Below are 27,975 nucleotides of genomic sequence, written 5' to 3' on the forward strand. Positions count from 1 at the left end.
GTATATGATGAGGTGAGAATTCAGCATCTTCCAGCTGGTTATCCAATTTCCAGCATTATTAGTTGAAAAGGTCATACTTTCCTCTTCTCCATTGCAGTGACACCTTTGTAAACCTGATGACCGTTTCTGTGTGGGTCCATTTGTGGACTCTCTCTGCCCTCTCATCAGACTATTTGTCCTTGCACAAATACCACACTGCCTTAATTAATGTCCTCTTTTAATAAATCTTGATATCAAGTAGTTTAAGTTAAAATCATTCAGACTTTGGACCATAGACAATCAGGAGATAACTTGACCTGAACTCATAAAACTTAATTTATATGCTAAGTGCATGGGAGACCAGAAAAAAGAGGCCAGAGGTGAGCAGATCTCCTAGAAAATTCTGCAATGTTACACTTTATCTGCTGTGGATGCAGAAGAAGGAGACATGCATAGTAGTTTCTATCGATAAATTCTTTGATTGAATGAACCATGGGTTTATTCACTGCTTACAGTTGCAATCAGTACTTATATGTTAAATTTATAACTGACGTTGTTAAGTAGGGGCCCTTCCGCCTGAAGATGATGCTTCAGATGTGGATGATGGTGCTACCATAAGCAGCGGAGACCATGAGGCAGGTGAAACATGCAGTGCCAAGTGGCTCTCAAGTTGGCACAGCCTTAGCAGGTGGTTGGAAATGAGGGACTTCACAGAGAAAGATTGTGAGTTAGCGCCGAGAACTTATGAGTCAGCCAAGGTTCCAAGATTTAACAGCACTGGAGTGAATGAGCTTGTCAAAGAGAAGAGGACAGAATGAAGAAAAATGGATTGAGATTATAGAAAGAAAAAAAAAAACCTTTCATGGAGCACTGGGTGTGGTGAAAAAATAATGAATACTGTTTTTCTGAAAATAAATAAATTGGGAGGAAAAAAAAAAAGCTTTGGGATACAGGAGGAAGAGGTGTCAGTGAAGAAGCATCACGAGATTCAGAGTCAAAGAACACAAGAAGACATTGGCAGGAGGGGTGGCTGGGGTGCCTGGTGATACTTAAATTCCAAAAAGAAAAGCACAGGTTGGGAGTTGGCAGAACTGTAGCAGCTCAGAGATTATTTAACACGGGCATAGATTCCATTCCCTGATAGCCAAAGACACGAGAGAATATGATCTGTGTCCATGAAGGTACACCCTCTGTAGGACAAGGCAAAGTATAAATAAATACACACTTAGCTAGGCTCTAGACTTTGTTCTGTCTGTGCATTTAGGTTTGGCTGAGTACACTTTGGGAAGAAAGGCAAGAAGAACCAGCAGTTTAAAGCACTTACTATGTACTAGACAAGGTGTTTTCATTAACATTGCTGTTTTTTTAATCTTAAAACATTAGTGGGAGGGGCGCCTGGGTGGCTCAGTGGGTTAAGCCGCTGCCTTCGGCTCAGGTCATGATCTCAGGGTCCTGGGATCAAGTCCCTCATCGGGCTCTCTGCTCAGCAGGGAGCCTGCTTCCTCCTCTCTCTCTCTCTCTGCCTGCCTCTCTGCCTATTTGTGATCTCTCTCTGTCAAATAAATAAATAAAATCTTAAAAAAAAAAATTAGTGGGAGACAGGAACTGTCACCCACATTCAGAAAGGGAGTTAAGCTAAGAAGCCAAGCAAAGGAAGAACACTAAAGGAGTGAGAGTCTGTTCGGAGCTGGATGCATCTGTTCCTGAAGCCAAGTTCCCATTTTCCCACAGGTCCAAGTGTTTTAGATTCTCTTCCAGACAAAGGAGCTGCCACAGCATGAAATCCAGGTTCTGCTGCCAAGCTCAGTTACCAACAGGCATGCACAGATGCTGGGCAGTGAACTCAGAGGAAGGAACAGTATGTTCATCCAAACAGCCCTCAAGTTTGCATACACTCAAGGGAAATTTGCAGAGAGGTCAAAGCTACATTTGACCTTGTTTACATTTTTCCACATTAGGCAAGGTCACAGGGTTTGTTCCTGTTTAATATCAATACTTACAGTAATGACTCCATATTACTGTTCTGATGCAAAGTGCCACCCAAAGGGCCTTTACCTGCTGAAGGCCTTGCGTGCCTCTGACACTAATTTGAGCCTCTGCAATTGCCATACCCAAGTAACACTTTCCTGCTTCCTTGGAATGCACTTTACGTGCCCACTGACCCTTGATCAGGCCTTTGGGCTGCTAATTCTCGGCTGGAGCTTGAAGGTAAGAATATGGCTTAAAAGAAATCCTTAACTCACCGATTTTTTTTTTAATTTTTACTATGGTAATATAATATGTACTGCTGTATAAATAGAAGTGATTAACTAAAGCCAGAGAGTGCTTTAAGGAACTCAAAAAATAGAAGATATTTGCAACCAATACATACCTACCTAACAGTATAAAGCCTAGAAATTCAGGACCCAGAGGCAAAAACCTCCAAAATCACTGTCCTGTAATATCATCTCTCTTTCCCACTCAGATCTTCCCCTACATGTTGAGCCTGCAAAGGGGATTGGACCAGGTCCCTGAGCTCCAGCAGAGTTGGACATAAAAACAAGTAATTTAGGACAGTGGAGTAAGAACTATAAAATCTACATACAAAATGCTACAAGGTCCTGTGAGAAGGCACTCTTTCTGTCTATGGAGTCAGAGACAGCTTCACAAAGGAGGCCATGCATTATATGATCTGACCTGGATGACAAAGCTTCCAGCTGGTTGCTCAAGTGGCAATTTTTGTGCCTTTGTGCCTGTAAAGGAAAAACTCTTCCTGTGCTCTCCTTCATGTTACTTAGATAGCAAACTTTATACTTCTGTGACCAGATATGGGGTAGAGGATGGGGGTTCCCCACACCAAGCAATCTCCCATTCTCTGGATGTCGGCCGGCCATTCAATTCTGACACTCTTTACTTGGAGATAGCATCAGATCCCACAGGTTAAAGGCTCAGTGCCACAAGACTGCCCCCCAACCCTGACGTTAAGATGTCAGTCAGAAGTTCAGGTTACAGCATGTGTTTCTTACCAATCACCTTTAGATTGAAGGTCTCATGACCCTTTTTCTAAATTTGTTTAATTTGTTAGAGTGCTTCACAGAACTTGGGCAAACACTTTACTTACTAGATTATTAGACTATTATAAAAGGATATAACTCAGGAACAGCCTGATGGAAGAGATGCACAGGACAATGTATATGGGAAGGAACACAGAGATTCTATGCTCTCTCCAAGGACACTGCCCTCCCAGCAACTCCACGTATTCATCAACCTGGAAGCTCTCTGAGCCCCATCTTTTTGGGGTACATTTATATTGTAGATTTTTGTTTTCATATATATATATATTTGAAAAAATAGAAATACATCAAAATAATAATTCCTAGGTGATGAATTTTTCTTTGTACATTTGGGCTTATTCTAAATTTTCTGGTACATATATACACTCACAATAAAAGACAGGAGGGGTAATTTTTTTTTTAAATGTGAAGTTTGCAGAAAGACACTGGTTGCAACCCTAGACAAGTTATTGATCATGACTCCTAGCTCCCTCACATTTATGAGTGTAAATTATTCCCTCCTAGTAAAATTGTAATATGAATTAAAAGAGGAGGAAAAAAAGCTTTAAGAGATCTAACATAGAAGGACTGTAAAAAATGTTAATTCTCTCCTCTCTCTTAAAGTTGATCACACAGTAATTTCAGTATCATCCAAACTCCACTTCTTTGACATATTGTCAACACAGCTGCTACTTAACACTTGAAATTTTTTTGAAATAGTTCATCTTTCATTTCTGAAAACACAGTCTCCATTCTAAGGGACTTGACTCAGTCTAAAAGTAGAAGCCACCTCGAAAACAAGCCTCACAATGTGGCACTAACTCCTTCTCACCCACTCCCTGGAAAGGCTGGGCCAGATTCTTTTATTTGACTTCCAGTAAGTATTTACTATTACATCTCCTGTAAAGATCCTTTTGGCTCTAAAGTCATTTTATGCAACACTTAAAATGAGTTTGGGCTCTAAGCCCAGCACATGGCTATCTCAATAACCAATTATTCTGGAGTAATATGGCCCACTACTCCTGGCTTCCTCATTTTGTGCATTTAAAGCAAAAAAACTGATTCAAAACATGGGCAGAAGATTTAAATGGACACCTCTCCAAAAGAGAAATATGAATGACACATAGGCACATGGAAAGACGCTCAGCATCACTAATCATTAGAGAAATGAAAATCAAAACCACAGAGGAATATCATCTCATACCTATTAAGATGACTATCATAGAAATTTAAAAAATTTTAAAACATGTACTTAATAAATAAAGTAATAAACAGAAAATAAGAAGTGTTGGCAAGGATGTGAAGAAATTAGAACACCGGTGCCTTTCTGGTGGGAATGTTAAACGGTGTAGGCTGCTGTGGAAAACAGCATGGCAAGTTCTCAAAAACTTAAATGTGAAATTACCATATGACCCAGCAATTACAATACCAAATAATTGAAAGGCATGTTCATAGCAGCATTACTTACAAAAGCCAAAAGTTAGAAGCAAGCCAAGTGTCCATGTATGGATGAATGGACAAACAAAATGCGGCATATATGCAGAATGGAACATTATTCAGCCTCAAAATGGAAGGAAATTTTGACCCATGTTACAACATGGATGAACTCTAAAGACATTATGCTGAGTGAAATAAGTCAATCACAAAAGGACAAATACTGTATGATTCTATTGATTTGAAGGACCTAGAGTAGACAAATTTATAGAGACAGAAAGTAGAAGGGGATGGTAGGAAAGGCGCAATGGAGTGTTAGTGTTTAATGACATAGTTGGGAAGATGGAAAAGTCCTGGACATAGATGTTGGTGATGGCTGCACAACACTGGAAATGTACTTAATGCCACTGAACTGTGTACTTTAAAATGGTTTAAATGGTAAATTTTATGTTATTTGTATTTTACCACAATTGTTTTAAAAGTCCCCTCCATCCTCTGCCTGCAGGGACTGCCCCTCCCATTGCAAGACAGTATGGCCCTGGCTGCAGCATTGGAGGGACAGCTACAACTGAGAGAGGTCTCGGGGATCCCCTTGCAGGCTAGCACAGTGGACAACTGGAGCCAGATACAGAACTTTGAGGCCAAGCCGGATGATCTTCTCATCTGTACCTATCCTAAATCAGGTGACTCTGGGACCTGGGGAACAACCAGACTTTGGCTTGCAGAATCAGCAAGGGTTGTTCACATCAGTTAGAATCCCCCTTCATATGGTGTTTGCACTCATTCAAGGAAATCTGCTCCTTCTCACTGTTCCATGACAAGGCGATCCTGGAATGCTTCATGTTCCCGGGTTTATGCGGGGTCAAACATAATGGCATTAGAGAACCCAGCCTGCTGTGCTCTGTCATGGACTGCTCTTGGGTGATAGTGTTGTGTGACTTTGCCTGAGCTGCTCTTTCTCTCCATAAGAGACCGTGTGGGTTTTTCCCACGTGGATGTCCACCTGTTGTGGCTGACAGGATCTTGACCTGAGGGGAGGTTGGACCAAACACCATCAGTCTCTACATTCCCTTTCCTTTCCAGGACACTCAAGACTGATTGTCTAACCAGCTTCTTCTTGTTGTCCTTTCCCCTTGGGCCCCAGGCACCACATGGATTCAGGAAATTGTGGACATGATTGAGCAGAATGGAGATGTGGAGAAATGTCAGAGAGCCATCATTCAACACCGCCATCCTTTCATTGAGTGGGCTCGGCCGCCCCAGCCCTCTGGTGAGAGCTCCTCACTTCCTACCCTGGCTCCTTTCTTTCTCTTCTTTTAAAAGTTTATTATTTAGAGCAGTATTAGGCTTACAACAAAGTAGAGGCACAGAATTTGCCACACATGCACAGTCTTCTCTCCCAGATGGTGTATTTGTTACAGTTGATGAGCCTACACAGACATGTCATAATCACCCAAAGCCCATAGTTCACACCAGGATTTGCTCTGGATGTTGTATATTCTATGGATTTGGACTAACGTACATGACCTGGATCCAGCACTGTACTACGATACAGAGTAGTTACACTCCCCTAAAAATCCTCTGTGAGGCCCTTGTTCACCCTCCCTGCTCCTCGACCCCTGACAATCACTGATCTGTTTGCTGTCTACAGTTTTACCTTTTCCAGAATGTCATATAGTTGAAATCATACAGTATGTGGCCTTTTCAGACTGCCTTCTCTCACTTAGTAATGTGCGTTTCAGTTTCTTCTATGTCTTCTCATGGCTTGAGAGCTCATTTCTTTTCAGTGCTGAATACTGTTCCATTGCTTAGATGTGCCATAGTGTATTCATTCACCTACTGAAGGTCCTGGAGGCTTCAAAGGAAGGGAAGGTCCTTCCTTTCTCTTCCTCTCTCTCTTGTCTCTTATTCTCTCCTCTATTTTGTCTCTTTTTTCTCCCCTCCCGTTCTCTCTCTCATTCTCATTTCTATAACCATGTGTTTCCTCCCCTGATTCTTTCTACATATTACCTAAGGTAATTTGCCAAAAGCGAATCACCAAGTAAAAAGGAATCTGCCTTATTTTCTTCTTAAATGCTCCCTCTGACTATTGCTGCTGTAGAACACACAGAGAGTTTGTAGAGTTATTTATGGAATAATTCATTATTTCTTATTAGCAAACATAATGCATTTGCCAACCATTTCTGTTCTGTAGGGAAATTTTTTTAAGGTAATACTCAACCTAGAAATTTTTTTCTTCTCACCAAAAAAAAAAAAAAAAAAAAAAAAAAAAAAGACAACCAAAATATGAAAGAAGCCATTCCAGCTGCTGGAAGCATTTTTTGGAACAAGGATAGGAGGGAGGCCTACTTCTCTATGTTTCAGCATTGCATAGGTCAGCAGAATAAAAAAAAAATTGGAAACTCACCTAGCTAGAGCTACAGAATTATAGACAATACAAGTCTGGTGTTGAAGTCTAACTTGGAGCAATTGTGGACAGAGAAGAGATCTGATAAATCTAGCAATGCATTGAGATAGAGAAATTCTTTTTTTTTTTTTAAGATTTTATTTATTTATTTGACAGAGAGAAATCACAAGTAGGCAGAGAGGCAGGCAGAGAGAGAGAGAGGGAAGCAAGGCTCCCTGCTGAGCAGAGAGCCCGATGTGGGGCTCCATCCCAGGACCCTGAGATCATGACCTGAGCCGAAGACAGCCGCTTAACCCACTGAGCCACCCAGGCGCCCCAAGATAGAGAAATTCTTGATCTGACATGCATAAGACCTGAAACATGCACAAGAGTATGTCCAGGTTAGAACAGCCCTGAGGCATTTGTTTGTCCTTATGGTTCCACTTACCCTGCTGCTCAGACTCCTCTGGTCCTCAGTTCCTGTCTATCTGATTGACTGTTAGCTTATTACTAAGAGCAGCGCCTGGTCTGATGCCTTCTCTGAGTGCTCGCTTCGGCAGCACATATACTAAAATTGGAATGATGCCTTCTCTGAACTACCTGTGGGGCTCTGACCGCCCGCAAAGGGCACTGTCTGCCTGCTTAACTCTGATCTCACTCTTTGTGTCGTTAGGGCCTTCCATTTTTGTTGGTGTCTGGTCTTTGAGGCCTTGAGCAGCAGGATTGCATAATGGTTAAAGACAACCAGGGTTTAAGTCACTCACTCAGTGACTCACTCAGTGACCTCTCTCTCAGTGACCACTCACTCAGTGACCTTTAACAAGTTACTTACCCTCTCTGTGTTACAGTTTCCTCAGATGCAAAATGTCAGTAGAATTAGTGCCTACCTCAAAAAAGTCGTTGTGAGGATTAAATGAGTTAATGTGTGTAGAAAGCTTAGAGCAGTACCTGGCACAGAGTGGATCCTATGAAATGTTAGGTATTACTGACCACCTCAAGGGCATGGGTTCCCTGGGTTATCCAAGCCCAGCTTTTGATCTCACATCTACATCCCACCCCTACCACCACTGCCTTACTTCTGACAATTTGGGAGATTAAAGAGAGAATGAAAAGTCAAAGCATGATTTCTAGTGAGGGATTCTTGGCAGTGAGGAGCAGAGTGTGCTGTCACTAAGTTAGCATAAGAAACAAAACCATGAGAGACTATGGACTCTGAAAAACAATCTGAGGGGTTTGAAGTGGCGGGGGGGTGGGAGGTTGGGGTACCAGGTGGTGGGTATTATAGAGGGCACGGCTTGCATGGAGCACTGGGTGTGGTGAAAAAATAATGAATAATGTTTTTTTCTGAAAATAAATAAATTGAAAAAAAGAAAAAGAAAAGGAACAAAAGAGAGTTTCTCTCAAGGCAATGCCCACAGCTGCAGAATTCAGGAAAGGATGATAACCAATAGCCCAGCATGGCCCATCATATATAAATGGTTCTTTAAAACCTAAGGTGCCCCATGTCCAAAAATGTTACAAACAGTTACAGGATTTATGGTCTTTCCAGCCACAGACAGACAGAGGCCAGGTGGAGATCAGCTGGGCAGTACTTTTATTTCAGGGTAGATGGTCCCTGCCACTGGAGGTAAGGACTATAGACTGATGGGTCTTGGTCAGGCATACCAACCATCCACGGAGGGTTCAGGAGTGGACAGACACTGCTGCCTGTTATGCAAGCTTGTACCCACATAGCCTCCCTCTGAGGCCTCCTTCCATACCACCTGCACCAACTTCCAGCTACAAAGCTGTTTGACATCAAAAGTATTGCATATGTGACTGATCACTGAGAGCAGGGCTGGGAAACACCCCAGGGGCACCTGGGTGGTTCAATCAGTTGAGCATCGAACTCTTGATTTTGGCTCCAGTCGAGATCTCAGGGTCTTGAGATCGAACCCACCCACCCCAGCTCTGCCACAAGACCTAGCTTGTCCGTTCTCAGCTTCCATCTCCTCATCCTCAAAGTGACAGATTAATATAAGCTCCCTTCCAGCTCTGAAGCTGTAGGAATCTAGAGAAGTGATGATAATCTCTATAATCTCATTATGAAATCCCAAAGGAAAGTCAAGATATAAGGAGAAAGATGGGAGGTGATGGAACATTCGGGACAGAGCCCAGAATGTAACTTCTCCCATGCAATACTTGTACTATGCAGATGTTTCTTCTTGATTTACTTTAAAGGGGTGGAAAGAGCCAACGCAATGCCTTCTCCACGGATACTAAGGACTCATCTTCCAACTCAGCTGTTACCTCCATCTTTCTGGGAAAACAACTGCAAGGTAAGACAGCAACAGTTTCCCTGGGGCTCGCAGTAGACTAGGTCTCCTGGGAGCAAATCCCCCCCTCCCTAACTCACAGCAATGTCATTATATTTATTCCTCCACCATCTCTGAAGTCAGCAATAAAAGCAGATGTAAAGTTTTCTCTGTACTCTCAGGATATTTACCTGAATGGTTTTCAAGCAAGACATGGAGGCAAAAGCCAGACTGAATTTTTGGAGAGAACTAGAGATAATGAGTGTCCACAGTGACCCAAGGGTGTGGGTAATTAAGACTTAGAGCAGAGAAGGGACGCCTGGGTGGCTCAGTTGGTTGGACGACTGCCTTCGGCTCAGGGCGTGATCCTGGAGTCCCGGGATCGAGTCCCACATCAGGCTCCCAGCTCCATGGGGAGTCTGCTTCGCTCTCTGACCTTCTCCTCGCTCATGCTCTCTCTCACTGTCTCTCTCTCTCAAATAAATAAATAAAATCTTTAAAAAAAAAAAGACTTAGAGCAGAGAAGAAAAACTGAGGAGAAAGAAAAAATTCCTGAAGATCATTTAAAAGGGTGAATAGAAGGAGCTACATTACTTAAGAGGAACATTTGGCCTTAGCTTCTGGTGAACTCTAGGATCTTAGCTTTATTTACTTGGGGACCTTATTTATTCCACACTGATTAGTTCCTAATCAGTCCCTGCCACACAGAGGATGTTCAAAACGTGTTTTCTGAGTGAATAACAAGTGAGCAGCTGTAGAGTGCATGCAGGTGAGGGGAGAAACTGCGGTGTCAGCCAGCATTGGTAGGAAAGCTTTCTCAAAGGTGGGAATGAAGGGAACAAAGGGCTCAGAAGGGTGTATTTCTAGGGAACAATAGCAATTCTGTGAGTCCTTTCAGTGAAGTTGCATAAGGGAATAAGAAACTCCTTTTCTGGATTATGGCCGACTAATTCCCTAACACCTTCTGTATGAAACACCTAGCAATAATACATAACACAAAAAAGTTCCCTTTGTAAATGTGTAACTGAGATCCAGAGAGAGTAAAGGAAATCCCTAAGTTCTACAATAAAGAGGGAGCTGGAACCAGAGAAGAGGCCCCTGGCTAGAGCTGTGCTGTGGTTTATTTGATGACCTGGAGAATCCAGCAACGTGACTTTCAGTGACTGCATGGGTTCAAAGAAAGCCCAGAGCAGAAGGAACCAGAAAAGTGAGGAACTGAAGGTGGGACAGCTGAAGGATTTCATCCTCAATGGATAGGGGGAGGGGGCCAAGGCAGACACGAGGAAACCTCTTTGCTTGACTTGGGCCCTCAGCTGCCCTGAGAATGTGTGGCCATAAGCTTCTACTCTCAAGAAAAGAGAGTCAATGTTGTAATACTTGAATTGTCCAAAAAGCCCCAAGCTAAGAAACTAGCATAAGGTGGTTACCTTTACCAACATCCCCAGAATGACCCACAGAAACAAACACAGGGAGGACATAGCCTCAGCCTGGGCAGCAGCATTCCCGCTTGAGTTCACCCCCCTCACATTATAAAATACTCCAAGGAGCAAGCCAGCACGAGAAAGAGAGTCTGCAAAAAGCGCAACCAGCAGGGTTATACCTCAAGGATTTAGGATATTAAAATGATCAGATATAGAAACAAAAGAAGAATGTTGAAGTTGTGTAAGTAAATGAAATACTAAATCAAAAACTTAAAAAGGACACTTTTTTAAAATGAAATTTCTTTTTTTTAAGATTTTATTTATTATTTATTTGACAGAGATCACAAGTAGGCAGAGAGGCAAGCAGAGAGGCAGGCTGAGAGAGAGGAAGGGAAGCAGGCTCCCTGCTGAGCAGAGAGCCCCATGTGGGGCTCTATCCCAGGACCCTGAGATCATGACCTGAGCCAAAGGCAGAGGCTTTAACCCACTGAGCCACCCAGGCACCCCTAAAATGGAATTTCTTACTAAATTAAACAAATAGGATTTCTGTAACTGAAACAAGATATAAGCACTTGCTATAAAAATTCAGTAACAGGTCTCTGGTTTGCCAACCCTCGGGTGGCTCTCCCCAGGGGATGGAGGAGGGCATGGTGCACACTGGGGCCTCGAAGTCACCAGTTTACTGGGGCAGGTTAGAAAATTTCGTGGGTGGCAGCTGGGTGACCATGGGGGCAGAAAGCCCACCATGGTTGAGGGAGGAGGTGCCCTGTACCACTTCATCTCCCTGTTTGCTACTCGGTCTGCTGGCCTGGGGCAGGGCTTCCACTCCTCCTGAGCTGCACCTGCAGGACTCATTCTCAGAAGCGAAGGCTTCTTTCCCTCCTGCTGTCCCCAGGCTTGTGGCCATCAGCTTCATCACCACCGTCTCTGCTTTGGCATGCAAAGCACCAATCTTAGGAAGATCGTGTTCCTTGCACCTAAAACTACCACCACAAAACTGGAGGTAGAAACCAAGCCCTGACAATGGAATTTCATTTTGGTGTTTGTGGGATATGAGGTTGCCATGAAAATAGCTACTGTTGCCATCTATTGTCATGAATCTTTCACAAAATGTGTTATTGATCACCTGTGGCTATTTCACATCAGTTTCTTCGTTTCTTTCTTTTTAGCCCTTTCAAATTCTAAGAAAAAAAAAAAACAAGAATTAAAAAAAATTCTCTCCCACACAAAAATTCAACAAAGTGCGGAATAAACACAGTAGAAGAGAGAATTAATGAACTTGCAGGGGGAAATAGGATGGAGTTTTGAGGAGAGAAAGAGTCTTGTGACTGGAGGGGAGAAACATGAGAGGAAAGATTAATAAAATGATTACCAAGCAGTGATGGGCCCCTCGCAACTTGGAAGCACCAGGGTCATTCAGGAGGCAGAGGGGTTAAGGGTAGATTGTGGGCAAGAGCCTTTATTGTAGTTTCCAAGGGAGGGAATGGGTGAGACGGGTAATCAGGTTTAGGATTGAGTAGTTTGGATGATTTCTACAGGCTCCAGGGCATAGATGGCTGCCCCTCGTTGTGTGGTCCTGGCTCTGGGGTAAATAGAGCAAGTGGATAGTGGCCCAAGAAGGGAGGTGTAGGCTCGGGACTGGTTGGCTTGCTTGTAAAAAGTGAGCTTAATAGTGAGTTGTTAATATCTGTAGTAACCAGCTAAAACTGGTAGGGGCAGTCTATCCAGGGTCTGCAAGGCAACAGCAAGGTAAGCGATGGTTCCGATTCAAAGCATCAGAATACAGAAAATGGCACTATTGACATTTTGGACCAGATAATTCCTTTGGAGGGTGGCATGGGGCAAGGGGATGTCCTGAGTATTGTACAATGTTGAGCAGCACTCCTGCCCTTTATTCATTAGATGCCAGTAGCACTGTCATCCCCAGTTGTCAAAGCAAAAACACTCCCAGACATTGCCAAATACCACCTTGCATGCAAAATCATTCTCAATTGAGAACTGTTTTAGGGTTTAAAAAAAAAACCAGCATCCCTATGAAATGACTAGTCATGGATGTGAGGTAGCTACTCAATGAGGCCAGCTCAGGATTCATGCTGTCAGAAAGAGAGTCAAGTACTTAGCAGTCATGATGAGATTAAAGGTCAAATTGGGATAAAGGGAAAAACTGGGAAGGTAAAAGGATACAAGGTTGTTGTCAAAATGAAACCTAAACAGGATGCTTTGTAGAGCAAGAATTGAAGTTGATGAAAATAATAATAGAGTTGATGATAACAGGGGGGAATAAATGAGACCATGAAGCCGTCCTGCTTTTTTATTTTTAATAAACATATAATGTATTTTTATCCCCAGGGGTACAGGTCTGTGAATCGCCAGGTTTACACACTTCACAGTACTCACCATAGCACATACCCTCCCCAATGCCCAAAACCTCCCCTCTCTCAAACCCCCTCCTCCCAGCAACCCTCAGTTTGTTTTGTGAGATTAAGACTCACTTATGGTTTGTCTCCCTCCCAATCCCATCTTGTTTCATTTATTCTTCTCCTACCCACTTAACCCCTCTATGTTGCATCTCCACTTCCTCATATTAAGGAGGTCATATGATAGTTGTCTTTCTCTGATTAACTTATTTTGCTAAGCATGATACCCTCTAGCTCCATCCATGTTGTCACAAATAGCAAGATTTCATTTCTTTTGATGGCTGCATAGTATTCCATTGTGTTTATATACCACCTCTTCTTTATCCATTCATCTGTTGATGGACATCTACGTTCTTTCCATAGTTTGGCTATTGTAGACATTGCTGCTATAAACATTCGGGTGCACGTGTCTCTTCGGATCTCTATGTTTGTATCTTTAGGGTAAATACCCAGTAGTGCAATTGCTGGGTCAGAGGGTAGTTCTATCTTCAACATTTTGAGGAACCTCCATGCTGTTTTCCAGAGTGGTTGCACCATCTTGCATTCCCACCAACAGTATAGGAGGGTTCCCCTTTCTCTGCATCCTTGCCAGCATCTGTCATTTCATGACTTGTTAATTTTAGCCATTCTGACTGGTGTGAGGTGATATCTCATTGAGGTTTTGATTTGTATTTCCCTGATGCCAAGTGATATGGAGCACTTTTTCATGTGTCTGTTGGCCATCTGGATATCTTCTTTGCAGAAATATCTGTTCATGTCTTCTGCCCATTTCTTGATTGTATCATTTGTTCTTTGGGTATTGAGTTTGATAAGTTCTTTCTAGATTTTGGATACTAGTCCTTTATCTGATATGTAGTTTGCAAATATCTTCTCCCATTCTGTAAGTTGTCTTTTGCTTTTGTTAACTGTTTCCTTTGCTGTGCAAAAGCTTTTTTTTTTTTTAAGATTTTATTTATTTGACAGACAGAGATGACAAGTAGGCAGAGAGGCAGGCAGAGAGAGAGAGAGGAGGAAGCAGGCTCCCTGCAGAGCAGAGAGCCCGATGTGGGGCTCGATCCCAGGACCCTGGGATCATGACCTGAGCTGAAGGCAGAGGCTTTAACCCACTGAGCCACCCAGGCAAAAGCTTTTGATCTTGATGAAATCCCAATAGTTCATTTTTGCCCTTGCTTCCCTTGCCTTTGGCGATGTTCCTAGGAAGATGTTGCTGCAGCTGAGGTTGAAGAGGTTGCTGCCTGTGTTCTCCTCAAGGATTTTGATGGATTCCTTTCTCATCCATTTTGAGTGTATTTTTGTGTGTGGTGTAAGGAAATGGTCCAATTTCATTTTTCTGCATGTGGCTGTCCAATTTTCCCAACACCATTTATTGAAGAGGTTGTCTTTTTTTCCATTGGACATTCTTTCCTGCTTTGTCGAAGATTAGTTGACCATAGAGTTGAGGGTCTATTTCTGGGCTCTCTATTCTGTTCCCTTCATCTGTGTGTCTGTTTTTGTGCCAGTACCATGCTGTCTTGATGATGACAGCTTTGTAATAGAGCTTGAAGTCCGGAATTGTGATGCCACCAACTTTGGCTTTCTTTTTCAATATTCCTTTGGCTATTCGAGGTCTTTTCTGGTTCCATATAAATTTTAGGATTATTTGTTCAATTTCCTTGAAAAAATTGGATGGAATTTTGATAGGAATTGCATTAAATGTGTAGATTGCTTTAGGTAGCATAGACACTTTCACAACATTTCTTCTTCCAATCCAGGAGCATGGAACATTTTTCCATTTCTTTGTGTCTTCCTCAATTTCTTTCATGAGTACTTTATGGTTTTCTGAGTACAGATTCTTTGCCTCTTTGGTTAGGTTCATTCCTAGGTATCTTATAGTTTTGGGTGCAATTGTAAATGGGATTGACTCCTTAATTTCTTTCTTCTGTTTTGTTGTTGGTATAGAGAAATACAACTGATTTCTGTGCATTTCATTTTATATCCTGACACTTTACTGAATTCCTATACAAGTTCTAGCAGTTTTGGAGTGGAGTCATTTGGGTTTTCCACATATAGTATCATATAATCTGTGAAGAGTGATAGTTTGACTTCTTCTTTGCCGATTTGGATGCCTTTAATTTCCTTTTGTTGTCTGATTGCTGATGCTAGGACTTCTAGTACTATGTTGAATAGCAGTGGTGATAATGGACATGCCTGCCATGTTCCTGACATTAGCCAAAAGCTTTCGGTTTTTCCTCCATTGAGAATGATATTTGCAGTGGGTTTTTCATAGATGTCTTTGATAATATTGAGGTATGTGTCCTCTATCCCTACACTATGAAGAGTTTTGATCAGGAAGGGATGCTATACTTTGTCAAATGCTTTTTCAGCATCTATTGAGAGTATCATATGGTTCTTGTTCTTTCTTTTATTAATGTGTTGTATCACATTGGTTGATTTGCAGATGTTGAACCAACCTTGCAGCCCTGGAATAAAAAAGCCATCCTGCTTTTCCAGGGAATGGACAGGAAGGTATTAGGAGGATCATCAGCACGCACATGGAAGTTTCTGTCTGATGCCATCATTGCTAGAGAATGGTGGGAGCCTGACAACTAAGAGGGCAATCAGGAGTCAGGCTATGGTACTAGGACTGAACTTGAATTAAAGAGGAGAATCATCAGAGCAGCAGGACAGCCAGAGGAAGAGGGGGTCACCAGCCAAGTTGAACTGTCGGCAAAGGAGATCAGAGTTAAGTGTGCAAAGCTGCTCTTGGCATGGAATTTACCTGAGTGAATTCTGTGAAAATTCACTTTTCTTACTATCTTTTACCCACCTCTCTCCATACTCCAAAGTTCCTTTATGTAGCTCGAAATGCCAAAGACTGCATGGTTTCCTATTACCATTTCCAAAGGATGAATCAAATTCTTCCTGACCCTGGTACCTGGGAAGAGTATTTTGAAACCTTCATCAGCGGAAAAGGTAAAGAATAATCCTTCACATCTTTGCTTGCCCGCTCTAGGTAAGTTCAGTATAAGAATCAAGCATAACATTTTGGCCGCTTAGAAGGTCGTGTTCCTCCTTAGGTGTGTCCTACCTTAGACTGGGACTGGGAAGAGTAGGCTGACTGAACTCAGAGTGAATACCCACAATCCCAGCAAACATCCTTCACCCAATGTGAAAGCCTTTATTCTGGGTCACTTGACCTGTAGAGTCACCTGCATTCCAAAGGGTATCCTTGTCCCAATATTTTTTATATACACAATATATACACAATTTATTATAGACATTAAATATGAAGCCATTTTAGGTCAATTAGATAAATTACTCCAAGTCTGTACAGTACCACATCACCCTCCAATTCAAACACATCAGGACTCGGGACCTATCTGAGGCTCTGGGTGATTCTTTTGTAGACTGTTCTGTTTTGTAGACTGTTCTATTTCCTGTATCTGTTACAGTGGGTTGGGGTTCTTGGTTTGACCATGTGAAGGAATGGTGGGAGATAAAAGACAGATACCAGATTCTTTTCCTCTTCTATGAGGACATAAAACGGGTGAGTAAAAGCCCTTCAGAAGAATCACTCTCCAGGCTTCTTCAGGGATGCACTTCTGGGAAGGACATCCTGAAGAATTTAAGAGTGTCCTAATACCTTCTTCCATTTCAATTCAATGTTACTGTTACCACAGGACCCAAAGTATGAAATTCAGAAAGTGATGAAGTTCATGGGAAAGAACTTGGATGAAACAGTCCTAGATAAAATTGTCCAGGAGACATCATTTGAGAAAATGAAAGAAAATCCCATGACAAATCGCTCCACAGTTCCTAAATCTATCCTGGACCAGTCCATTTCCCCCTTCATGAGAAAAGGTTTGTGTGGTTTCAAATACTTTACATTCATTTTGTCTAGTATATACTTTCCGCTTCTTAGCAAGAAGATGTTAGGTTTTATTAGTTTCAAGACAGCACATTTAACCTATTAAAAATAATCTGCTAATAGATGGGAACTTGATCTTGTTACAGAAGAGAGCTCTCTGGGGTATCTGGTTGCAAGAAACAGAGAGTCCTTCTGACCAGCCCCAATAAGAGGGGCTTTCTAGAAGGGTTCATGTGCAGGTGTAAGGTAATGTATTTTCACAGGGAGTTAAGAGCAGGAGCCATCATTGGTCCAGACGTCATAGGGATCCCTGGATGTCAGGGTCAGGACTTTAGCAGCACTTAAAGGGTCCACCACTTACAGGAAGGGTCCATCACTTACAGGACTCAGCTGCTCTCCACATGTCTGCTATAAGTGCCTTCCTTGACTGATCAGCTTCCTGTCTCTGCCCATTCCAGCTTTTTCCTACTTTATAGCTTCTTCTTACTCAGCTTCTGCTCATAACTTGGTCTTAATCATGGCTCAGACCACTGTACATTGTGACTTCCAGTTATAACTACCATTGAGCACTGCCTTGTTCGCTTAATATTTTTTAGTTCCAGTTCCCAAAAGAGGAATTCTAAGTGCCCCAGCTAATATTTTTTGAAGGAAAAAAAAGCTTTATCATTTTTTTAATTTAAAAAGTAATGTATAGCATTATAAAAATTAGATCAATATTGGATTGTATTTTAAAAACTTTCCTTCACCAAAACTCTGTTCCCCAGAAGTGACCACCAACAATATGGAAGTCCCTTTCCTCTGTTTAAAAACATAGACTTCTGGGGCATCTGGGTGGCTCAGTCAGTTAAGCATCCAACTCTTGATTTTGATTCAGGTCATGATCTCAGGGTTGTGAGATCAAGCCCTACAGTGTGTTCTGTGGGAATGGAGCCTGCTTGGGATTCTCTCTCTCTCTCTCTCCCTCTGCCCTTCCTCCCTTTTCTCTCTCTCTCTAAAACCAAACAAACAAACCAAAACAGGCACTTCTTTTTCATACCAGGAGAGCCATGATGTGTTACTGTTTTGCAACTTGTCTTCTTTTTTTAATTTATTAGTTTATTTTGTTATATTTTATTTTATTTTTTAAGATTTTATTTATTTATTTATTTGAGAGAGGGGGAGAATACAGAAGGAGAGGCAGACTCCCCACTGAGCAGAAAGGCTGAAGCAGAGCTCAATCCCTGGACCCTAGACACTTAACCCACTGAGCCACCCAGATGCCCCCACCTTTTTAAAAATATTTTATTTATTTATTGGGGGTGGGGAGAGCACAGAGGGAGAAGCATTTTGTTGCATTTTAGAATCTACAACAGCATCCCATGTTAGTGAAGCAAACCAAACAATACCATTTCTTTCCTCTTCAGATAATCAATAGCAATGATTTCACAAGAAGCCCTTCTTTAGATCCATACATATCTATCTTTCTATATACCCTCATTCCCTCAGGTTCATACATGTGCAAACAAAGATATATACCATGATGATGGCTAAATGTGGTCATAATATACACCTTCATTTACCAGAATATCAGACATCCCTCTGGGGCAAGTCATGTAGGTCCATGTAGCTTACTATTTTTAATGGTCTCATGTTGTACCAGAGTATGGATAGATGCATCATAACTTCTTCAACTATTCTCCTAGTGAAGGGCACTACTATTATTTTTTATTATCTTTTTGAATAATGCTACAGTAAACATCTTTCTATGTGTGTTCTTATGTACCAGTGATTTTATTTCTGTTGCACAATTTTCCAGATGAGGCAAAGGGAGGACAGAGTATTTTCTTTTTTTAACATTTTAATAGTTACTGCTTAGTGAAAAAGCTCATACATATACAGTAGTATCTCATTCACATTTTCCCAAAAGTTTTTTTTGTTGTTTAGATGTAACTAACATGCCAAAAAAAGCACAGCTCTGAAGTAAGTATACAGTGAATGTGTTGAAAAACTTATGCACCCATAAAAAAGCCAGCACCCCAGTCAAGATATGAAACATTCTCATGTCTCAAAAGTTCCTTCTTGAGGAGATTCAACATGGCAGAGGAATAGCAGACTGAGATGACATCATGTCACAGGAGTTCAGCTAGATACTTATCAAACCATTCCAAACACCTACAAACCCAACAATAGATCAAAGAGCAGAAGATCAGCAATTCTGGAAACAGAAAATCGCCCACTTTCTGAAAGGTAGAACATGTGGAAAAGTGAATCTGAAGCCATGGAAGAGATACTGCAGGAGAAGGGGCCAATTCCTGGCAAGCAGTGGAGCAATGGAGCTCCACTTTTAGAAGTGTGCTTCACTGAGGGCCATTGCTCCAGAGGCTAAGCGGAGGTGGAGCCCTTACGGGGACAATGTGGTCTCAGGTCCCATGGGGTCACAGAAAGATCAGGGGTGTCTGAGTGTGGCAGAGCTCCCAGGTATCAGAGTGTGGAAGCTGGCTGCAGAGACCAAGCCAAAGAGTGAGCTCTTAGCTTGGGGTCACCGTAAATTGTGATCCGTCAGACCAATGCTCTTTGAGCAGGGACCCCTGCTCAAAGTGGCAGATCCAGGGAGATCCACCTTCCACCACTGGAGGAGCAGTGTGGCAGGAATCTGCTGGGTTTGGAGATTCCAAATGTGGCCATATTCCAGAGACAGAACGCTCAGTCACAGGCTAGGTGAGCTCGGCGAACAGCTGGAGATCAGGGAGATAGGAGTGATTGACTGCTTTTCTCCAAGGGCACACTGAGGAGTGAGGCCCCAAGCTCTCAGCTCCTCTGGGCTAGAGACTGGGAGGGCCGCCATTTTCATTCTGTCCTCCAGAGCTCTACAAAAAGCATTCAGGGAAAAAAACTTCCAAATGTGAACCCGAGCAGATTACTTAGCCTGGCCCCTGGCAAGGGTTGTGCAAATCCACCTCAGGCAAAGGCATTTGAGAATCACTACAAAAAGCCCCTCCCCCAGAAGGTCAGCAAGAATATCCAGCCAAGACCAAGCTCACTGATCAAGAAGAAAAGTGGAATTCCAGAGGAGGGGAAGGGAAAACATGGAATTCATGGCTTTCTCCCCATGTTTCTTTAGTCTTGCAAAGTTAATTAAATTTCTTTAACTTTATTTTTTCTTATTCTAATTTTTTAACTTTTTATCTTTCCTCTTTTAACATTTTTTAACTAGTTTATCTTAATAATACCTTTCTTTAAACAGTCTTTTTAAACTTTCATTATTATAGTCATATTTTGTCATTCATTGTATCTAACTTTATTTTTTATATACATATAAGGTTTTTTTCTTCTAAAAATTTTTGGGAAACAATTTCCTCTAATAGATCAAAATATATGCTAGTCTTGCACAGGGCTTTGTTCTAGTCTCCAGCCTGAGCAAATCCTCTCCACTTTCTTTTCTTGCTTTTTCCAACCAAATTATCATATCAATTACTTTTTTAGAATTTTTTTAAATTTTCATCTTTACAGTCATATTCCATCCATTCATCATATTTACTTTATTTTTGTATATATATATAAGTTTTTCTTTCTTTAAAATTGTGGGAGGTAGTTTCTTCTAAGAGACCAAAATATACCCAAAATCAAATGGGTGACTCTGTTCTATTCACCAGTCTAATAGATATATATTTTTTAATTTTTTAATGTCTTTTTACCCCCTTTCTTCTCCCCACAATTTGGGATCTCTTCTGATTTGGTTAACATACATTTTTCTGGGGTCTTTTCCACCCTTTTAGTATTTTATTCTGTCATTCATATATTCTTATCCGGATAAAATGACAAGGCAGGAAAACTCACCACAAAAAAAAAAAAAAAAAAAGAACAAGAAGCTGTACTGAAGACTAGGAACCTAAACAATACAGACATTGGTAATACATCAGATCTAGACTTCAGAATGATGATTCTCAAGGTGCTAGCTGGGTTTGAAAAAGGCATGGAAGATATTAGAGAAACCCTGCCTGGAGAAATAAAAGCCCTTTCTGGAGAAATAAAAGAACTAAAATCTAATCAAGCTGAAATCAAAAAAGCTATTAAAGAGGTGCAATAAGAAATGGAGGCTCTTACTGCTGGGATAAATGAGGCAGAAGAGAGAATTAGTGGTATAGAAAACCAAATGATGGAGAATAAAGAAGCTGAGCAAAAGAGAGACAAACAACTACTGGACCATGAGGGGAGAATTTGAGAGATAAGTGATATCATAAGATGAAAAAATATTAGAATAATTGGATTCCAGAGAAGAAGAAAGGGGAGGGGGCAGAAGGTATATTAGAGCAAATTATTGTAGAGAATTTCCCTAATATGCAATGGGAACAAGCATCAAAATCCAGGAGGCACAGAGAACCCCCTTCAAAATCAATACGAATAGGTTCACATCCCATCATCTAATAGTAAAACTTACTAATCTTAGTGCCAAAGAGAAAATCCTGAAAGCAACTTGGGCTGTGATCTGCAGAGACCTGGCAGGCCAGAAAGAACTGGCATGATATATTCAGAGCAATAAATGAGAAAAATATGCACCCAAGAATACTATATCCAGCTAGGTTATCATTGAAAACAGAAGGAGAGATAAAAAGCTTCCAGGACAAACAAAAACTAAAAGAGTTTGAAAACACCAAACCAGCCCTATAGGAAATATTAAAAGGGGGCCTATAAGCAAAGAGAGAGCCTAAAAATAGTAGACCAGAAAGGAAAAGAGACAATATACACTAACAGTCACCTTACAGGCAATACAATGGCACTAAATTCATATCTCTCAGTAGTTACTCTGAATTACTAAATGGGCTAAATGCCCCAATCAAAAGACACAGGGTATCAGAATGGATTAAAAAAAAAAAAAAAAACATCTGGGTGCCTGGGTGGCTCAGTGGGTTAAGCCCCTGCCTTCGGCTCAGGTCATGATCTCAGGGTCCTGGGATCGAGTCCCACATCGGGCTCTCTGCTCAGCAGGGAGCCTGCTTCCCTCTGTCTCTCTCTGCCTGCCTCTCCATCTACTTGTGATTTCTCTCTGTCAAATAAATAAATAAAATCTTTAAAAAAAAAAAAAAAACAACCATCAATATGCTGTCTGCAAGAAACTCATTTTAGACCCAAGGACACCTCCAGATTTAAAGTGAGGGGGTGGAAAACAATGTTGCATGCTAATGGACATCAGAAGAAAGCTGGGGTGGCAATCCTTATATTAGATCAATTAGGTTTTAAGCCAAAGACTATAATAAGAGATGAGGAAGGACACTATATCATACTCAAAGAGTTTGTCCAACAAGAAGATCTAACAATTATAAATATCTATGTCCCTAACATGGGAAGAGCCAATTATATAAACCAATTAATAATAAACTCAAAGAAACACATAAACAATAATACAATAATAGTAGGGGACTTTAAAACCCCCCTCACTCAAATGGACAGGTCATCCAAGCAAAAGATCAACAAGGAAATAAAGGCTTTAAGTGACACACTGACCTGATGGACATCACAGATATCTTCAGAACATTCCATCCCAAAGCAACAAAATACACATTCTTCTCTAGTGCACATAGAACATTCTTCAGAAGAGATCACATCCTGGGTCACAAATCAGGTCTCCATTGGTACCAAAAGATTGGGATCATTCCCTGCATATTTTCAAGCCACAATGCTCTGAAGCTAGAACTCAATCACAAGAGGAAAGTTGGAAGGAACTCAAATACATGGAGGCTAAAGAGCATCTCACTAAAGAATGAATGGGTCAACCAGGAAATTAAAGAAGAATTAAAAAATTCATGGAAACAAATGAAAATGAAAACACAACCATTCAAAATCTGTGGGACATTGCAAAGGTGGTCCTGAGAGGAAACTATATAGCATACAAGCCTGTCTCAAGAAACAAGAGAGGTCTCAAATACACAACCTCACCCTATACCTAAAGGAGCTGGTGAAAGAACAACAAAGAAAGCCTAAACCCAGCAGGAGAAGAGAAATCATAAAGATCAGAGCAGAAATCAATGAAATAGAAACCAAATAACAGTAGAACAAATCAATAAAATAAAACTGGTTCTTTGAAAGAATTAGTCAGGTTGATAAACCCCTGGCTAGACTTATCAAAAAGAATAGAGGAAGGACAAAATAAATAAAATCATGAATGAAAGAGGAGAGATCACAACCAACACCTAAGAAATAGAAACAATTATAAGAGTTATTATTGTATTATATTATTATGAGTTATATTATAATATGCCAGCAAATTTGACAATCTGGAAGAAATGGATGCATTCTTAGAGACATATAAACTACTAAAACTGTATTGGGAATAAATAGAAAACCTGGACAGGCCCATAACCAGTAAGGAGATTGAAGCAGTCATCAAAAATCTCCCAACAAACAAGAGTCCAGGGACAGACGGCTTCCCAGAGGAATTCTACCAAGCATTTAAAGAATTAATTCCTATTCTTCTTAAACTGTACCAAAAATGAGAAATGGAAGGAAAACTTCCAAACTCATTTTATGAGGCCAGCATTACCTTGATCCCAACACCAGACAAAGACCCTTTCAAAAAAGAGAATTACAGACCAATATCCTTGATGAAGACAGATGCAAAAATTCTCACCAAAATATAGGCAATAGGATCTGACAGTACATTAAAAGGATTATTCACCATGACCAAGTGAGATTTATTCCTGGGCTGCAATGTTGGTTCTATATCCACAAATCAATCAATGTGAAACAACACATTACTAAAAGAAAGAACAAGAACCATATGACACTCTCAATAGATGCTGAAAAAGCATTTGACAAAGTACAGCATCTTTTCCTGATCAAAACTCTTCAAAGTGTAGAGATAGAGGGTACCTTCCTCAAGATCATCAAGGCCATCTATGAAAAACCCACCACAAATATCATTCTCAATGGGGAAAAACTGAGATCTTTTCCACTAAGGTCAGGAACACAGCAAGGATGTCCATATCACCACTTGCTATTCAACATAGTACTAGAAGTCCTAGCCTCAACACTCAAACAACAAAAAGAAGTTAAAGGCATCCAAATCAGCAAAGAAGAAGCCAAACTATCACTCTTTGAAGATGATATGATACTTTATGTGGAAAACCCCAAAGACACCACTCCAAAAATTCCATACAGGAATTCAGTAAAGTGTCAGGATTTAAAATCAATGCACAGAAATCAGTTGCATTTCTATACACCAACAACAAGACAGAAGAAAGAGAAATTAAGGAGTCAATCCCATTTACAATTGCATCCAAAATCATAAGAGACCTAGGAATAAATCTAACCAAAGAGGCAAAGAATCTGTACTCAGGAAACTATAAAGTACTCATGAAAGAAATTAAGGAAGACACAAATGGAAAAATGTTTCATGCTCATAGATTGGAAGAACAAATATTGTGAAAATGTCTATGCTACCCAAAGCAATCTCATGTTTAATGCAATTCCTATCAAAATACCATCCATTTTTTTCAAAGAAATGGAACAAATAATTCTAAAATTTATATGGAACCAGAAAAGGCCTCAAATAGCCAGAGGAATGTTAAAAAAGAAAGCCAAAGTTGGTGGCATCACAATTCCAGACTTCAAGCTCTATTACAAAGCTGTCATCATCAAGACAATATGGTACTGGCACAAAAATAGAGACATAGATCAGTGGAACAGAATAGAGAACCCAGAAATAGACCTTCAACTCTATGGTCAACTACTCTTCGACAAAGCAAGAAAGAATGTCCAATGGAAAAAAGACAGTCTCTTCAACAAATGGTGTTGGGAAAATTGGACAGCCACATGCAGAAAAATGAAACTGGACCATTTCCTTACACCACACACAACAACAGACTCAAAATGGATGAAGGACCTCAATGTGAGAAAGGAATCCATCAAAATCTTGGGGACAAGAACAACCTCTTTGACCATAGCTGCAGCCATTCCTTCCTAGAAACATTGCCAAAGGCAAGAGAAGCAAGGACAAAAATGAACTATTGGGACTTCCTCAAGATCATAAGCTTTTGCACAGCAAAGGAAACAGTCAATAAAACCAAAAGACAAATATTGTCAGTTGACAAATTCTGTCAGTTGACAGAATGGGAGAAGATATTTGCAAACAACATATCAGATAAAGGGCTAGTATCCAAAATCTATAAAGAACTTATCAAACTCAACACGCAAAGAACAAATAATCCAATCAAGAAATGGGCAGAGGGCATGAATAGACATTTCTGCAAAGAAGACATCCAGATGGCCAACAGACATGAAAATACGCTCAACATCCTTCAGAATCACAGAAATATAATCAAAACCACAATGAGATACCACCTCACACCAGTCAGAATGCCTAAAATTAACAAGGCAGGAAACGACAGATGCTGGAGAGGATTTGGGGAAAGGGGAACACTCCTACACTGTTGGTGGGAATGCAAGCTGGTGCAGCCACTCTGGAAAACAGCACAGAGGTTCCTCAAAAAGTTGAAAATAGAGCTACCCTATGACCCAGCAATCACACTTCACACTACTGGGTATTTACCCTAAAGATACAAACATAGTGATCCAAAGGGTCATGTGCACCTGAACGTTTATAGCAGCAATGTCCACAATAGCCAAACTATGGAAAGAACCTTGATGTCCATCAACATATGAATGGATAAAGAAAATGTGGTATCTATATAGAATGAAATCCTGCCATTTGCAATGATGTGGATGAAATTAGCAGGTATTATGCTGAGTGAAATAAGTCAATCAGAGAAAGACAATTATCATATGATCTCCCTGATATGAGGAATTTGAGAGGCAAAATGGGGGTTTGGGGGATAGGGAAGGAAAGAGTGAAACTAAATGGGATCAGGAGGGAGACAAACCCTAAGAGACTCTTAATATCACAAAACTGAGTGTTTCCTAGGGGAGGGGGGTATGGAGAGGGTGGTTGGGTTATGGACATTGGGGAGAGTATGTGCTATGGTGAGTGCTGTGAAGTATGTAAACTGGTATCCCTGGGGCTGATAATACACTATATGCTAATTAAAAAAAATTTAAAGAAGATTAAGCCAAAAATTTCAACCAGAGGTTTAATACAGCTTAATCCAGAGACTCAAAAAAAAAAAAAAAGTTCCTTTTCATGGTCCTTTTCTGTCTATCTCCACCCTCAAATACAACCACCATTCTCATTTCTGTCAATATAGATTGATTTTTCCTGTTCTTGGACTTCGTATAAATGAAATCATACAGTATGTACCTTCTTGTGTCTGGTCACTCAATGTAATATTTTGAGATTCCTTCATGGGGCTGTGTCTGTAGTTCATTCCTTTTCGTTTCTGTGCAGTAGTCCATCATGTGAATATTCCATAGGTGTGGCCAAGGCACCAGTGCATTTGCATAAATTGTCTGCCCGAGCTAGGAGCCTACCCCCTGCACCCAGGGCCCTTCTCAGAGCAGAGAGCTACAGTGGGTGGGTATGCACTGAAAGGGAGGTGGAGTAAGGCAGGCATGTTGTTGGGTCACAGAAACTTTCAATCAGAGTGACAAACTCGTCTTGATTTTTCTCTTCTAGGAACTGTGGGGGATTGGAAAGACCACTTCACTGTGGCTCAGAATGAGAGATTTGATGAAATCTATAGGCAAAAGATGAAAGGAACATCAATAAAATTCTTGACAGAACTCTGAGCAACAAGTTCATAGAAAGTGGATGACAAGAATGAGGAAATGATCTTCAGTTCTTCAGCCCAGCCCAAAGAATCTCGGAAAACATTTCATAAAAGTATACAATGATGGCACCACTGTCTTTGTGATTATTAACAGTGTGTACCAGCTTTATTTTTTAGAAGGACCATGTTCAATGCTTATTTTCTCAACCATTCTTTCCAAAGTAAGAAATAAAGTGGCTTAATAAACAAAATGAAATATAAGACTTGAATACTGCAAGGATTTTTTAAGTCTCCATTATTTTGGAAAGTGCATCCTACTTTTTTAGTCTGTAATATAAAATATCTTGAGCACAAGTATGCAAATATTAGGTTACATCTATATTGATAATATGAAATCTCTGATATCTGTCCCAGCCATTCAAAGAAAACTCCAAAAGTGCTAGGTTCTAAGGTTCCACCTGATTACTATGGAAGGGACTCCTTGAGGGCAGTCCTGATGCAGTCAGCCTTGAGAAAACATGTTCCAAATGCCATCCCCAGTGGTGAGGAAGAAAAGGGAAGCAGATGGAGGGGGATGTCAGAAGACAAAAACCTGATTAGGAGTCATAGTTCTTAATTACGGAAACAGAAAACAAAAAGTTCAAGAGTGTCCATTCAGGGGTCTGAGTTGTATCCTGGTAAAAACAGAAAACACAGACAGAGAAGCAACATCAACAAAGTTAGCTCAGGCATAGTTGTCAGACTTAGAGATAGTCTCAGCTGCAATGCTGTGCCCTCTAGAGGCCTGCATTACCAAGCTATGTGCCCTTTTCATTGGTTTCCCATATTTACCCTGCTGTAGCCCTGTTGCTCCATATCTATTTATAGATTTACTTGTCTATATCCCCCCCGATCATAAATTCTTTAATATATGTTTTCATGTCTTATTCAACAGCATGTAATGCAGTGCATGTTACATAACAGGTGTCCAGCAAATACTTGGTAAATAAGCAAATGAATGCATAAATGAGTAACTACAGGAAGGGGTGCACATTTCAGGTCACAAATTCCCCACTTTGAGTCCCAGCTGGTAGCATTCCAAAGCTGAGAAGTTTGCCTCAGGAGACTGCAATAAGAGGCTGAATAAAGCCAACTAAAATTCTGACTGCTTTTTATTATCACCCTCTTCTGGCTGTTCTAAACAATGTCGACAATAAAATACCCTGGGGTAAAGGGGGAAGATCTCATATCCGCCGTAAATTCTATTTATTTTTATTTATATAGTTAATCTATTTTGAGATGGGGGCACAGAGGGAGAGGGACAGAGAGAATCCCAAGCAAGCTCCAAACCCAGCAAGAAGCCCCACATGGGGCTCGGTCTCACGACCCTGAGATCACGACCTGAGCTAAAATTAAGAGTCAGACACCTAACCGACTGAGCCACCCAAGCTCCCCTATTAGCCCTAAATTCTAAACAATTATCTGGTTTCTACCAAGTTTTAGCCATATTTATGTAACTTCATATTAGCACCTTTTTACTGTGTAAAA

The 27,975-nt window shown here is 40.8% G+C and overlaps 1 protein-coding gene across 1 annotated transcript; it reads left to right on the top strand.

Annotated features, from left to right (window-relative positions):
- Positions 1 to 2,148: 2,148 nt before the first annotated feature.
- LOC122915683 (sulfotransferase 1C2) lies at positions 2,149 to 26,684 on the top strand. The gene is made up of 8 exons (XM_044262435.1): positions 2,149 to 2,187; positions 4,951 to 5,128; positions 5,590 to 5,715; positions 9,052 to 9,149; positions 15,789 to 15,915; positions 16,395 to 16,489; positions 16,623 to 16,803; positions 26,355 to 26,684. Exons 2-8 carry the CDS (start codon positions 4,978 to 4,980, stop codon positions 26,465 to 26,467), a joined length of 891 nt encoding a protein of 296 aa, XP_044118370.1. The 5' UTR covers positions 2,149 to 2,187; positions 4,951 to 4,977; the 3' UTR covers positions 26,468 to 26,684.
- Positions 26,685 to 27,975: the final 1,291 nt, after the last annotated feature.

The sequence above is a fragment of the Neovison vison genome, chromosome 8, assembly GCF_020171115.1.
Source record: "Neovison vison isolate M4711 chromosome 8, ASM_NN_V1, whole genome shotgun sequence".
Lineage (NCBI taxonomy): Eukaryota > Metazoa > Chordata > Mammalia > Carnivora > Mustelidae > Neogale > Neogale vison.

Coding starts and splice junctions, on each gene's coding strand:
- LOC122915683 (XM_044262435.1), top strand. CDS start 4,978: ATGGCCCTGGCTGCAGCATTGGAGGGACAGCTACAACTGAGAGAGGTC. Junction 9,150..15,788: donor TCTGGGAAAACAACTGCAAG/GTAAGACAGCAA, acceptor CATACTCCAAAG/TTCCTTTATGTAGCTCGAAA. Junction 15,916..16,394: donor AACCTTCATCAGCGGAAAAG/GTAAAGAATAAT, acceptor TATCTGTTACAG/TGGGTTGGGGTTCTTGGTTT.